Raw genomic sequence first — 14383 nt, 5'->3', positions numbered from 1 at the left:
AAAGGGAAGATCGGGTTAGGCTCTGATACCAAGTTAATGCAGGACAACCTAGGCTTCCCACCTAGATTAGTCCTATCGTAAAACCTTAGGCTTCCCACCTAAGGTGTTTGGAATCACCACCAAACAAATCAATGCAAATAATCTCAATAATGATAATAGTAGTCTGTAAAATACAAAAGGAACCATCTGGAGCTTTATATACAGCTTCCAGGAATCATAATTATAAAGATAAACTCTCCTAAACAAATCCTAAACAATCTCAAATACTAATACGATAATCCTAATAATCTCAAATACTAATCTAATACTCAAGATAAACCCAAATAAAAATAATATAAATGATAAAGATAACCTCTACAGATGTGCCATCATGTGGTGTCCGCACCACAAGGTCAGCATAAGCTTTAGGTGAAAGTTTTGATAATTTGATAGTTAGAGGCAAGAGGGTGCCAGTCAATTAAGCTTTTACTCAAGATTTAATTCAAAGTATAGTTGGCTTCAGCTTTGCTAACTGAATACATTTGGACATTACCACACATGGGCCACCTCATTCAAGGTTTTCAAGCCATAATCCTGGGGTTTTAAAGAACAAGCAAAATTCCGCTTGAGGTTATTATCATCATTTTCTTTTTCAAGATCCAACAGTGATCCAAACTCAAAGTGGAAGGAGCCCAAAATAAGAGAAGGGCCGAACACCAACTGCAGCAAATACAACCCAAACATCGGAAATGCTACTGAAAGAATCTTTCGCAGCAAAAGCAAATCTCAAAGGCCTAGTTGAAAATTTATTGTCAAAATACATAAACTTTTATAAATTCAGTCTCCAAAGATAACCCTGTGTACCAAGTTTAAAAAGCTCTCAAATATTCCACTCACTGGGGATTCCACTTCTCAAACTGAGACTCATGACAATGTGGGTCCAGCCAATCCCTGGTAGAGCCCTTTGTCATGTTGCCGGTGGCTTTGCCACCACCCACAAGTTCTCTGAGACTCTCTAACTTATTCTCCCGACCTGTCCCACTGGTCCTCTCATCTGCTTCCTTCAATTTTTGCTTGAACCGCTGCTTACGACCAGCAGAATTTGGCTCTTGCTGCTTTGACTGCGAAGGAGGTGCTCCGTGTGGACCTAGGTAGATATTCTCTTCTTTTTTGGCCTGCAAAAGTGAACAAAACACAGATTTTAAAATACAGACTTAAATACATAATCTATAGACAATATTTTTTTTCTTTTCTTTGGTAATGAATAGTGTAGGATGACCTTTGGAGAAGGAGGTTTTGAGGCTTCTACTTCTGAAACATCTGTTTTACTCCGATCTAAGTCTCCTATTTCCAAGCTTGGAATCACGAATCCATCAGTGTCTGATGCATATAAAGGCCATAGATTAATGTCAGCACAATAAGAGACACCTTAAAAAATTTAGAGATGTTAAAGCTGATGACACCTACACAAACCCATTTTTTTAAAAAATTGATTAGTCACAAAAAAAGGTCACTGAAAAGTGAAAGAACATATTCATCATGATCACAATTACCATCACATTTACTCACTATTACACTAACATATAAGGTTAAACTACCAAATCAATCTGTGAATACAAACTACAAGGGATATTATAACAAGATGAAAACACTCTCTCTCTCCAATATGATAATTACTAATGATGTAACAAGTAATGACACTACTAAAGACATTGTTCCTTGAGACAGTGATAGATGTTACACCTTCCACTCTTGCAGACCACAAACGGTCCACCTAATTAGTTACATGTCAATTCATCAGGTATGGCCTGTGAGAAGGCTGCATATTACTCCCATCTAAATGAACAATACTTACGCCAAAGAAAGAAACTTAATATTTACTATACTTCAATTGGTAAACAGGATAAATGAGATTTTAACAATTAAAAAAATATCAAACTCAACTACAAATTAGAGCAATTCAAAGATTACAAAGACTCCAAATTTATCAAGTGCCATGAAAGGCATTATGTTCTATGCTGAATCCTCTACTCATAACATTCTCTACTGAATAATTACTCATATTCTTACTATGTCTTCTAAAAGATGGAAAGACAGAGACTGCATAGCCATATCAACAAAAAAAAAAAGAAAAAAGAAAATGGGAAACAACATATACATATATAGTAAATAATGAATAATTCATTTAATTGCTTAGGAAAAAGTGAAAGCGAAAAAGCATAGGAATGGATGATACAAATTGTCCTTGTGAAAAGATTAGCCCGTCAATGATTAATCACATAATAATCATCATGTGTGACCCCAAGACACAACAAACAAATTCAGAAACATACGTTAGAGTTATGAACATTAGGTAGTTATAAACTTCAAAGGACCAAGCTCATACACATGGAGTTCCAATCATCCTAATGTAAGATGTATGTGCAAACAAAGCTTAAAGATCACTAAGTCTAATTTATGGTCAATCTACTAAACCCACTAAATGAACTACAGGACATGAGTTAGTAAAAATATGTGGAAATGGCCCATTGAAACAATAATAAACTCTTCCGGGGACATAACAGCCTCCACTTTGACAGGAAACTCAAGCATAATTGCACTGCAAAAAACCATATATTAACAGATGATCTGACATTTATGTGTAATATAGTGCCAACTATAGCTCAGCGCATGCATGTAAGCAAGAAACATTGCATTTATGATGTTTCCCTCACACTAACAACTTAATCCTCAGCTAACTATATTCACCCATGTTCATTAGAATGGAAACTCATTTAACAGTATTATATTTATTCCCATCAAATAAACATAATAGCATCAGGAATGAAAGATATCAAATCAGTAGGCCACATATTCTCAATTTCTTTTTCGTGACAATGAATAAACAACTTTTTAGGCATATACTCATTCCCTTCATAAATTTTAGGTAATATATAACTTCTGATTTCAGGTCCCTATTTCTTTCCCAGGTTCAATGATTTAGCTATATCAATAGATAAGAAATTATTTATTGGCCAAGTAAAAGACATTTTTGACACATTAGAGATGGTCATCTTTCTAATACAACAATTTAATCTCTTCAACTCTAATGTCTAAAGAAAACCCCTTAAAGTATTTCAACTTATCTACAATTCTTGTCAGAACAAAACTTTTCTGCAATTTGAAATGTGCAGACAGCTCCTGAGACAAAGTCAAATACTAAATACATTTTTTTTTAAAAAAAACCTCTAATGCCCACACATACCCAATTTAACACTGATGGGTTAAAAAGAAAAACTTTAACACAATGCAGTCCAAAACTGAGAAATCACACAATACAAACATGCCCAATTCCAAATATTCATGCAACACCAAACTCATAACTCCACCAATAAAAATCAATAAGACCCACAAATCCAAATCCAAATCACAAGCCCTGCGCATCAACAACTATACACTAACACATCCAATTGCAACGCCATCACCAAAAACCATGCATAGTGAAACTAACTGTTGCATGCAGTTTTGGTTGTGGCGTGTTAGTGTAATAAAAAAAAAAGCATAGTGAAACCAACAATTTTCAAATGAAATACTACACTCATAACACAATAGCATAATTGAATAATTACGTCAAGACATGTAGACATAAATCCAGAAAACCCAAAATACAAAAGCTTTCCTCTTCTTTCCCACATTTTCTCAGCAACCAAATAATGGGTTAGTGACAAAATCTTTTTAAAAAAAATTGAAAAAAAAAAAAAAGTGATACCCCACTCATCTTCTTCTTCAACTGGAGGAGTGGTTGGCACTGTAGACGGATCCATGAGACGCTGATGATCATGGATTTCAACGGTGCCTCAGGGCGCTAAAGCCCAGAGAGAGAATCACAATCTCACGCCCAATAAGAAACCAAAAAACCTCAGAGCGAGCTTCTGAGCCGTCCGATTCACTACACAACGCAAAGTTCAGAGCTTTATAGTGAAAAACCCCAAAGAATCAATCACTCCCAACCCCAAATTTGGAAGCTTTGTACTAATTCGATTTTAAACCCTAACCCTAGATTGCTCCTACTAGTCCCAATTTGGATTTTAATTTCTTATCACCGAATATGCCCCTATAGTTTTGGTTTACGTTGTTGGAAGGGACTGAGGGTGATTTCGTCATTTCATGGATTGCTGGAATTTAGTTGACTTGGTTTTTTTATGCTTGATTAGTGGTGGTGATTTGGGGTTTAGGAGAGAATATGGAGCACCTGGCATTGATACATCTGCATGGATATTAATTTAATACAGCAAGGGAAGTGTTATCGGATATTTTAAGTACATTAGTTTAAAAAAAATTTTTAAAAACTTTTTATGGAAAAAGAAAAAAAATGTGATTTTTATATTTTTAATAAAAGTGATATTAAATTTTTCTAAAATGATTTATTAATTATTACTTTAAGGATTTCGATTAACATAACTCGTAAAGTAAATCAGCAACACAAGATGTTTAGTTTTTTTTTTTTTTTTTTTCAAAAATTGTTTAGGTAATTTATTGTGATTGATGTATAGTAAAAAAAATTCTCAATAAAATAACCTATGAGAATGATGTTGCATCAATCAAAACTAACAAGTTGTGCAAAATATTGTGTTCATAACATTCTTTTTTTAATTATATAATATTGTTTTCTAAATTAAAAAAAAATGTTTTTCTTTATCATAATTTAGATTTTGTTTTTTATTTTTATAATTTGATAGTTAGAGTGGGAGAATTTGAATCTTGAATGTCCCTATTAAAAACATCCGAAGATGCCAACTAGTTAACTAATAAAGCTCTTAACAAGTAAATTTTAGATTTAAGTACGAGTAGACATGTTAAGTGTAGTTTATGGTCTATATGATAAGGTTAATTTATTTTTTTCTTTTCTATTTTTTTAAATACTCATAAAAAAAGAGATTTATTAAATGATGAATTTCATAAATATCTTTATTTTAAATTTATAATAAAAAAATTTAAATGATTTTATTTGCTAATAGATTTGGGCAAAATAACTAGATTAATTATTTTTAACACAGTAAGAAACTAAATTGACAAAAATTAAACCTTAAGAACTATTTTGACAATTGAAGTACAAGTCAATGTACTAAATTGAATTTTAGCCAAATTTCTATAATTTTTTTTTTTTATAAAGTTGATGATGTGCCTTTGTTGTGATTGGTGCATAATATAATTAATTTCAATTGTGGAATCATGTAAAAGTGGTGAACCAATCAAAACTTGTATCCTTAACAAGTTACAAAAAAAATCTTGTAAATTTTTTTAACTCTTGACATTATTCTTTATCAAAATTCTAAATTTTACTAAGAGTAGACATATTAAACACGGTATATTGTCTATGCGATACAATTCAAGGTTTTTTTTTTTATCAAAATGAATGGTCATTTGAATTAGATTTTAATTTTTTTTTTCAATTTTTAACTTATTTGTTTAAGTATAACCTTTTAAATTCTCATTATTTTTAGTTACAACTATCACTTTCATCAGATCAACAAAAAACTAATCTCAATGCATACTAAAATCAAATTTTAAAATAATATTTATGTTGATTTTATATTTCAATATTTAATTACCTTAGTTTTTTTTTTTTAGTAAATAGTAATACTTATTAGAATACACACGAAAATACTAATAATAGTGTTTTAAACAAAGTTTATAATACATTACATAATCAGAGTGCAACTACAAAAAGTTTAGATTAGGGTTATAAATAGCGGACACTAGATACACACAACTAATATGGGATAAATATCCTCATTTAATTATCTTAGTTGAATTATCTATTTGGATACTTCATTTTCCCTTGATGCGTACACACTATTATTTATTAAATTAAAGTTTATATTTTATCTTTTTAACTGTGGTATTGAGTACTCATTTACTTATCAAAAAAAAAGAAAGAGAAAAAGAAAGAGTACTCATTTTAATTGGACTTGATTTTCCTCGACAAAAAGAAAAAGAAAAAGAAGGGACTTGACTACCCAACATTTGTTATCGGCAAAATAATTGGTAGAACATAAACAAATGTTTTTTATTTACAACCAATTGTTGAGGTACAAGACTTAAGACTTTTAACAATCTAAACTCGCCTCAAATCTATGTCATGACGTTTAAACCCAATTTAGTACAGTTTTAAATTTTTAATGGGTAAACTCTAAACAAGTAAACATCCTAAATTCCCAACCCTTAGAACATAATGCAGAAATACAGACGATCAGTCCCAAGTGACAAAGTCAGAGGACATAGAATTGCCAAACCCTAAATCGTTAGGAGCTGTTTTAGTATAAGATATTTAAGAAGTAAGCATTAATTAATGTTACTCAAATTATAATAGAGTAGATTAAGAAGATGAAGTTGATAATGAAACCAGATTCTCAAAAAAAAAAAAAAAGTTGATAATGAAACCTTAGTGGAGGTCAATCTCTAAGTGGGACCTAGTGATTCTCACTACTTTAATTCCTTCGGTGGAAAATAAGGATTGTGAGTTTCGAGTAAATTAATTGTGTGGCCACCGACACATTAAAGATTCAATTGTTTTTTAAAGATATCTTAACCTGACTCGAACAGGAACCAAGCTAATCTTATATATAGTGAGTGTTTGGATATCATTTATTTTACAGAAATTAAAAAATTATTATTGAAAATACTATAAATAAAGGTAAAAGTTAGTTGAAATAGTACAGTGGGGCCCATGAATAGTGTCAAAAAGTGCACTGAAACCCTTGAATAGTAACAAAATAATCTAAATAGTGAAATAATTTTAATTTTTAATCCTAATCCAAAACGCACACATAGTATAAAAAGATTAAAAGAAAAAGAAGAAGAAGCTAATCTTATATATAAAAAAGTGTGTTAGATTTCTAGTATTATTCCTTGTTACGCATGGTAATAATTAAAGTCATTATCTTGTCCCTATTCTATAATCATAAACTTGAGAATGCAGCATGAGTCAAGCAAATTGTTCTGAGTGGTAAAAATTCATCTAATGGATCATTACTGCTGTTTTTTGCTTGAAATGACAAGAGTAAAACTATAAGGAAAAATACTACTATTACATTATGAATGACATATTAAAATGTCCACAAATGCTGCTGCCTCATCTAACTTTATATTGTCCTTAGTGACGTGAGGCGTTTTAGTTAACATCATGAACAATTTTTTTTTTTTTTTTTGGTAATTCAATAGTATTTTACACTATCCCCCAAATTAGGACAATATTTTATAGATTAAATTACAAATTACCTCCTCTAATTATGAAATATTTTTAATTCAGTTTTTTAAGTTTATTTTATTTTCATTTTAGTTCTTTAATTTTAATTTTTTTTTAAATTTAATTATTCTATCTAGTTCTATTTGCCGTTAGTTTTAGTGATTTTTACTTTAAAATATGTCGTTTTAGTGGATGTAATAGCTAGGGCGGATTGGATGAAAAGACTATATTGAAAATGAATACAAGTTACGTAACCAAAAAGAAAAAAGGAAAAAAGAAAGAAAAAAAAAGAAAGAAAGAAAGAATAGAAATTAAAGGACTAGAATAAAAAATATGAAACTTAAAAAATTGAATCTAAAAACCTAAAACCACTCAAAGTCAAGGGTTCTAATTTGTAATTTAGCCTATTTTATAATATCAAAAACATATTCTTCTCAGTTTCTCATAAATGAAGAGGAATCTTATTTATTTTTTGAGAAACGAAGAGGAATCTTAATTGGAACATAAATATTAGAGTGCATACCTTTTTAATTTATCTTTAAACTAGGGTAATGTCACCTTCCACTAGCTTTTGTCATTGAGTTAAGAGAGTCACAGTTAAAATGCACCCAAGTCTCCACAAAAAAAAGCACCCATGTTGTTAGTGATGCCTTGTTACCTGGACATGGATTAACAAGACTTTGACAGCATATATTTTGAATTTTTTTTTTTTTATTTTTTAATAATCATAATTGCTTTTCTTGCACGGGAAAATGATTAGGCTGAGGAAATGTTTCAACAAAATAAAGTGGAAAAATCTAATAGGGACACTTCTTTTTTGCTGTCAATTTTTCTTTTTGCTATGCGTTTTTGCCCATCTACTTTTTTTTTTTTTTTTTTTTTACCTTTTCCTTTCGTCTTTTTCCATAATTTTGCCTACTCACTTCAAACAATTCAAACTTCTAAAGAATTTTTTCAATTTCAAATGCGATCCTTAACATAACATAAGCTTATGAGTGCTTTGTTATGGTCACATTTTGGAAAGCACCTTTTTTTTTAATAAAAAAAATATATTTTTATGAAGATTTTTTTAGAAGCAAATTTGACATTTTATGTGATGACATTTATAGTGGAACCTTTTTGCTGTCAAAATTTGTTTCTCCTATGCATTTCTCCCATCTACTTTCCCCTTTTCTTTTGTCACTTTCCAAAATATTTTGGACCTTAGATGGAACCTTGACATGCAATATTTATTTTATGCATTCAATGTATGGATTCTTCCCCTTTCAGGGTGTGTGAATTTCATAGTTGTGCAGAACTCGGTCATTTTAAAAGGAAAGATGCTTATATCAAGTGCATGAAATATATACATTATCCTTAACATGACATAGAATTGCTTTGTTTATTATGTTTTGGTCACATTTTGAGAGAACCTGTTCTTTTCTTTTTTCCTGTTTTGTTCTGTGAAGCCAATTTAGCAATATTTTGGGATGAAATTTAGTGGAATATTTGTATCACACTAACTAGATGACACCTCGTAAATAGATTATCGAATGCATGAAATTTTCAAATTAATGCAGCGGATACTTTGCACCTGCCCCTTTTATCAGCTCTGTTTGCTTGTGAGAACAAAGGAGTAGTGGAACCTGACCAAACTAGCCGAAAGGTCTCTTCAAGGAAATGGGCTTCCACTAAAAACTTGGAGGATAAGTAGAAATAGAAATGTACCTCCAATTGATGGCTTTTAATGCAGACAGTAGAAAATGGGTCATAATCAGTGAGCACAGTTCTCTTTTATAATTGGATTTCTGAGTTCTGACAAAACTGCAGGGTGCTATTATTTCGAGTCAAGCACTAATTTTTCATTTCTACAGATATTTGGCCGGCTTTAGAATAGTGTTGTGAAACCCCAAAAAAATAAAAAAATAAAAACTGATTAATTGATGTTTGTTTACTGGGAAAATTTGTTGTACACAAAAGGTAATCTTTAAGGAAAATTGACTTTGAAGTGACCCTTTTGAGTATATTGACTTTTTTTGTTTGGTTGTGAAAAAGATTAAAGTGACTAGTAAGGATTTTCCTTTTTATATTATTTTATTTATTTACCTTGAAGTACTGTATATGGATATCTCGTTTCTGCTAATGGGTTTTGTTTTGAAGGGTCTCATCGTGCCATGTGGGGAGCACAGATGTGTTGTACATGATTTGGTAATTCCTAGGCTTTGAGGTTGTAAAATGATAATGGAAAACAAGGGTTTTGCTTCTTTCAAGAGAATCAGTTGCAGATAAGACCAGACTGTTTGGTGTAAGAGAAAACAAAAAAAATACCATATTTGCTAGGTCTTTAAAGTAAAGGCTGTGCAAGGGAGGGAAACTAAAGGGGCTAGTAATTTCAGTGCCAAAGTCTTACTAGAGCTCATTACCATAGGGTTACTTGCATTTTTCCTTGGAAGCTCAGTCAGGTAAATGCAGCTGGTCTTGTTCTATATTCATGTCATCTTTCTACTTGGGATTGATTGTTCAACTCACTCCCATTTCTGTTGCTCATTTCTTGATATATGAGCAACAATATTAGTTTATAAGAAAAATTAAAGTTTGTTACTTTTTTGCTCCAGAAAATCTTTTAGCTCTGGAAAGTCTCTTTTGCTACCCCTAAAAGTTTCTACTTGGTTAGGTCCTTCTCTTTCGTCTTCTTTGATGAGTATATGAAAATGGAAAAACCAGCTGAGAATCAAATCTGTTCCTTAATGTGGTTTTCCAGAACCTCATTGCTATGTGTTGCAGTCCTTGTTCCAGTCTTTGCTTACTTTCTCAGTTTTGGGTTCTATCCCTCCCTTGTTACCATTCCAATTTTGGTTCTATCAACTTTGTTTGTTGTCACATTCAGAAAGAAAAATGTGATTTTGGATGAGAATCCAGTCCAAGATGAGGGTCACATCTGTGACCAGAAACACCTACTTGGAAAGGAAGTTGGTCAGACTCAGACACCACAGCCACTTCTAGAAACAGCAATCCAACCTGAGGTTACCCAACAAAATGAAGTTGGTGTGATGCATGAGTACAAAGTTGAGTCACCCCCAGATACTCTTTTTCCTTCAGACAGTGAAAGCAGCAATGATTCCTTAATTGGTGAAAATTTTGAGGTCAATTTGATGTGTTCCAACCATATGGATCAAGATCTAGCAATCTCAGATGGTTCAGTTTCTGATGAAGATGATGATAGCCTCATTGAAATCTCCCTCCCAGGCAGCAAGTCTGGTGGCCTAGATGAAGAGCCAAAGCAAAAGGCACAATCAAATTTGCCAGATCTCTTGCCAGAGTCTATTTTTCAGCAGCAAGGCTTAATGGAACTCCTAGCAGAGATTAATGAGATGAATGAGGAAGAAAATTTGATAGAGATTGACCTTTCAATGGGCTCTATCAATCAAGTGTTCCAAGGTTAGAGATTGAAGAATGAGTTGTCATTATCAAGACTCAAGAGGTCAACATGTTCTAAATTTTGATCTCCATGAATGATGCTTAGATTAATGGATAGGGTTGCTCTTCTTTTTTTAATTTTTATTTATTTATTTAATGCTGAACCTTATGAAAATATTGCGTTTTCATTAACTTGGCTTTCTCTGAAGGCTTCAATTCTGATTAGTAAAGCATGCCTACCACAGCCTTTTTGTAACCCCTTTAAAGTTTATATATCAAAATTCCACTTCATTATGTATTTGTTGTATATGTAGAGTTTTTGGAAGTAGCTTTTTGACAAAAAGCTTATTTACTAGAAGTAGATTAAAGTATAATTATACATAAACATGTGAAGCTTAAAAATAAGATTTTTATTTATTTATTTATTTATTTTTAGGAAACATTAAAAATAAGAAGTTGTATATAAATAAATAAGCTAAAATGTTAGAAGAAAACTCTGTTTTCAAACGGACACTAGACATAAACAAAGCAAAATAATCTTGTCTGTGGAGACTTTTGCTAGTCAAGGAGCCCCACTTGCATTTGCTTTTGAATGGTATCAATTTCTTTTGTTCTTTCATTTTCACTTTTTTCATATCCTTTCCCATTATGTGCATAGGCACCAAGGACCCAGGCTATGATCTTGGATGCAGTTGCTTATCATTAAGAATGTAATGTCGTGAGCCACATAGTGGAAGAAATTAACCATGGGTGTTTGAGACAAATGAGGTTGGTATGTTTGTCATGTTACCCAGCAAGTGACACTTTGGAAACAGAATTGGTCCTTGAATCATTTGAAAGAAGCTTGAGACTGTGTAACATTTATAATCTACTTTCACTAGTCACAAACATTTTCATTATCTATGTTCTTGTTAGATGAAAGTGGTCTAATCCTGATCTTCTAGTAGGAATTACCCTGATGAAATAAATAGTGTAATTGATTCAATCACATATAAGGTTAGCAACAACCTTCCCTTTTCTTTTTTGAGCTGTTCCAAAGCTGCTATATGAGTGAACCAATTACACTATTTACATAATGGCAACTCCAACTAAATATATACCTAGTTCTTTCCTTAACTCTTCATTGAACATGTTGTATTTTATCATACTCACGGTTATCACACCATTAGGAGCTGAATTGTAATATACACAACTAAGTTTTTCCAACTATCTAGCAATAAGCTCAACAAAAGTAATGCTTTTACCGCATCATCTACACAAGTTTAATAATAGACTACTCAAGTAATGCTTTTCCCTACCACTTCCTCCAGAACATTACAGTTTCTGCAGAGCTTACTTTTTTTCTTTTTTTTTTTCTTCTTCTTCCTTTCTCTCTTTTCTCTTACCACTTTGTCTGCAAATTTCTTTCCCTCTATCCCATCAAAACACACAAACTTAAAGATCACATACACCACACCATTTGATTTTCATCAAACGAAGATAGAGAGGGAAATCGCCAAGGGAGGAATGGGTCAAATTGGTGCTTGATCTTTGCCTTCACCGCCACCTGTCTTCCTCCCCATTGCTGCTTGATCTCTTCCCTAATACCAATGACATGCAGTAGAAATGGGTCAGATTAGTTTTTTTTTTTTTTGGTTCTGATTTCATTATTGGGTTACTTAGTAAATTTGTGTTATAAACAAAGGGATAAAATTGGGTTTTTAAGAAAAACTAGTGTTCAATTTGGGAAATTTGTTCAACGGTAACATGAAACGCACTAGTACTTTTTTGCAATGGAGCTTAAGGTTGCTTTTGCGAAACGCGCTTTTCCTTCACAAATGAAAACGTAGCTTTTTTAGAAAAAAACAAATTTTAAAATTTACCAAATGCAGATTTTATTTATTTGGTTTCAAAAAGTGTGTTTCAGCTTCTAAAAGCTGAAACAAACGAGCACTTAAGAGTGATGTTATTGTCTGCGTTAAGGTGTTTTTGGATTTTACTGAAATAATGATGTGGCGTGGTCTCATTGGCTGGTGTAAAACACTGGTTTTATGCCAGCTCTGGACCCAATTTATTCTCAAATTAGTTTTGGCTGCCATGGTTTATCACATCTGGAACAGAGAAGTGCAAGAGTTCACAATGGCAATGTTAACATCTGAAGAGGCAATATTGCAGTGTTTGAAACTAGACTTCTCGTATTGATTTTTGTGGGTTGTTATTGAGTGCTTTGGGAGTATACTCCCTCCCTCTCACATAGAGGTGGACCCCATGTGAGAGGGAGGGAGAATACTCCCAATCTACCTAATAATTTTCTAAGTTTTGTAAGGGAGTTAGGAATTCAATTTTAATCAAAATGTTGTGTTGGAATTGGGCAATAGCTGGTTCTGTTTAAGTTTTGTTGGAAAAATTAGATCTGGTTGTTACTTATTACTAGTCACAGACCCATGCGATGTGTATGAATAAATAATTATTTTGTAATTGTAATATAATGTATTATTTGTTCTGTAAATTTTTTGAAGATAATTTGTTCTTCTTAAAAATTAAACAATTTCTTTTCAGTCTAATTAGGTATACTTGGGTCCACACAATCAATGTCGGTCTCCTTTGGTTCATTTTGGACTAATTTAGCATTAAATTGATTCTTTTTTTAGGTTGCCTATTCAAGTTTAACTCAAAATTTTATTTTATTTGTCCTTAATTTTCAGGTTGAAAAGTACGAAATTTTAATATATTTGGACTAAATTCTTTATTTTCTAGTTAAAAAAAAAAAACCACATTAGAAATTAAAAATATGAGTACTAAAAATGCAATAAAATGATAAATATTCAAAAGTCCTATTCGGTCTATATTGGTTTTATTCAGTCCACTTCGGTCCTATTTGGTCTGTTCTGTCCTCTTTGGTCCACTTTGTTTCCCTTCGGTCCATTGTGGTCCTATTTAGTTCATTTGGTCCACATTAGTCCTATTCTGTCCACTTCAGTCTAATTTGGTCCAAATTGGTCCTATTCGGTCCATACTTTTGTCCACTTCAATCCTATTTGGGCTATTCGGTCCAATTTGGTCCTATTCAGTCCATTCTATCCGCTTTGATTCTATTCAGTCCACATTATGGTCCTTTTTAGTCATTTTGCCCACTTTGGTTCTATTAAGTTGACATTGGTTCTATTTGGTCCACTTTAGTCCTATTTGGTTTGATTTGGTCCTATTTAGTCTATTACGTCTACTTTGGTCCTATTTTATCCATTCTTTCTTATTTGGCCCTATCCAGTCCACTTCAGTCCTATATGATTCACGGTTCACATTAGTCCACTCTATCCTATATGGTCCACCTTAGTCCTATACGGTCCACTTTGTCATATTTGGTCCACATTGGTCCAATTCGGTTTACCTTGTTCCCATTCAATCCTATGCTGTTCATTCGGTCCACTTCATTCCATTTGGTCCAATTCGATCCATTTGTGTTCACTTCGGTCCATTTTTGTATACTTACATATAGGAAGAAGTTGAAAAGATGTTTGGGTTGAGAGCACCTATTCTAAATCCAAATTTATTAAAAATATATATATAGCTCTCAAAATCATAATATCTAAAATCATGGATATTCAATTATTTTTATGTGCTTTAGAGGAAATAAAATTCTCTAAAATAAGAGGTCATATGAACAATGTAACAAAGACCAAGTAGGCATTTGATTAGGTAACTTTCCCCCCAAAAGAATTTAAAATGTAACTAAAAAAATGTTAACAGTTTATATCTAAAAAAAATGTTGCAATTTGATGCAATAACTTGGAGTAATCATAG

The 14383-nt window shown here is 32.1% G+C and overlaps 2 protein-coding genes across 2 annotated transcripts; one reads left to right on the top strand and one right to left on the bottom strand.

Moving 5' to 3' along the window:
* Nucleotides 1-579: 579 nt before the first annotated feature.
* Nucleotides 580-4209, bottom strand: LOC115969367. Its single transcript, XM_031088999.1, has 3 exons — nucleotides 3728-4209; nucleotides 1259-1359; nucleotides 580-1154 (listed from the first exon to the last, which is right to left on the bottom strand). Exons 1-3 carry the CDS (start codon nucleotides 3780-3782, stop codon nucleotides 873-875), a joined length of 438 nt encoding a protein of 145 aa, XP_030944859.1. The 5' UTR covers nucleotides 3783-4209; the 3' UTR covers nucleotides 580-872.
* Nucleotides 4210-9087: 4878 nt separating this feature from the next.
* On the top strand, nucleotides 9088-10880 carry LOC115969073. The gene is made up of 2 exons (XM_031088637.1): nucleotides 9088-9648; nucleotides 9802-10880. The coding sequence occupies exon 2, from the start codon at nucleotides 9892-9894 to the stop codon at nucleotides 10627-10629; it is 738 nt and encodes a 245-aa protein (XP_030944497.1). The 5' UTR covers nucleotides 9088-9648; nucleotides 9802-9891; the 3' UTR covers nucleotides 10630-10880.
* The last annotated feature ends 3503 nt before the right edge of the window (nucleotides 10881-14383 follow it).

The sequence above is a fragment of the Quercus lobata genome, chromosome 11 (genome assembly GCF_001633185.2).
Source record: "Quercus lobata isolate SW786 chromosome 11, ValleyOak3.0 Primary Assembly, whole genome shotgun sequence".
Taxonomy (NCBI): Eukaryota; Viridiplantae; Streptophyta; class Magnoliopsida; order Fagales; family Fagaceae; genus Quercus; species Quercus lobata.
The sequence above is the reverse complement of the archived record's forward strand: the minus strand, read 5'-3'. Positions and strand labels throughout refer to the sequence as shown.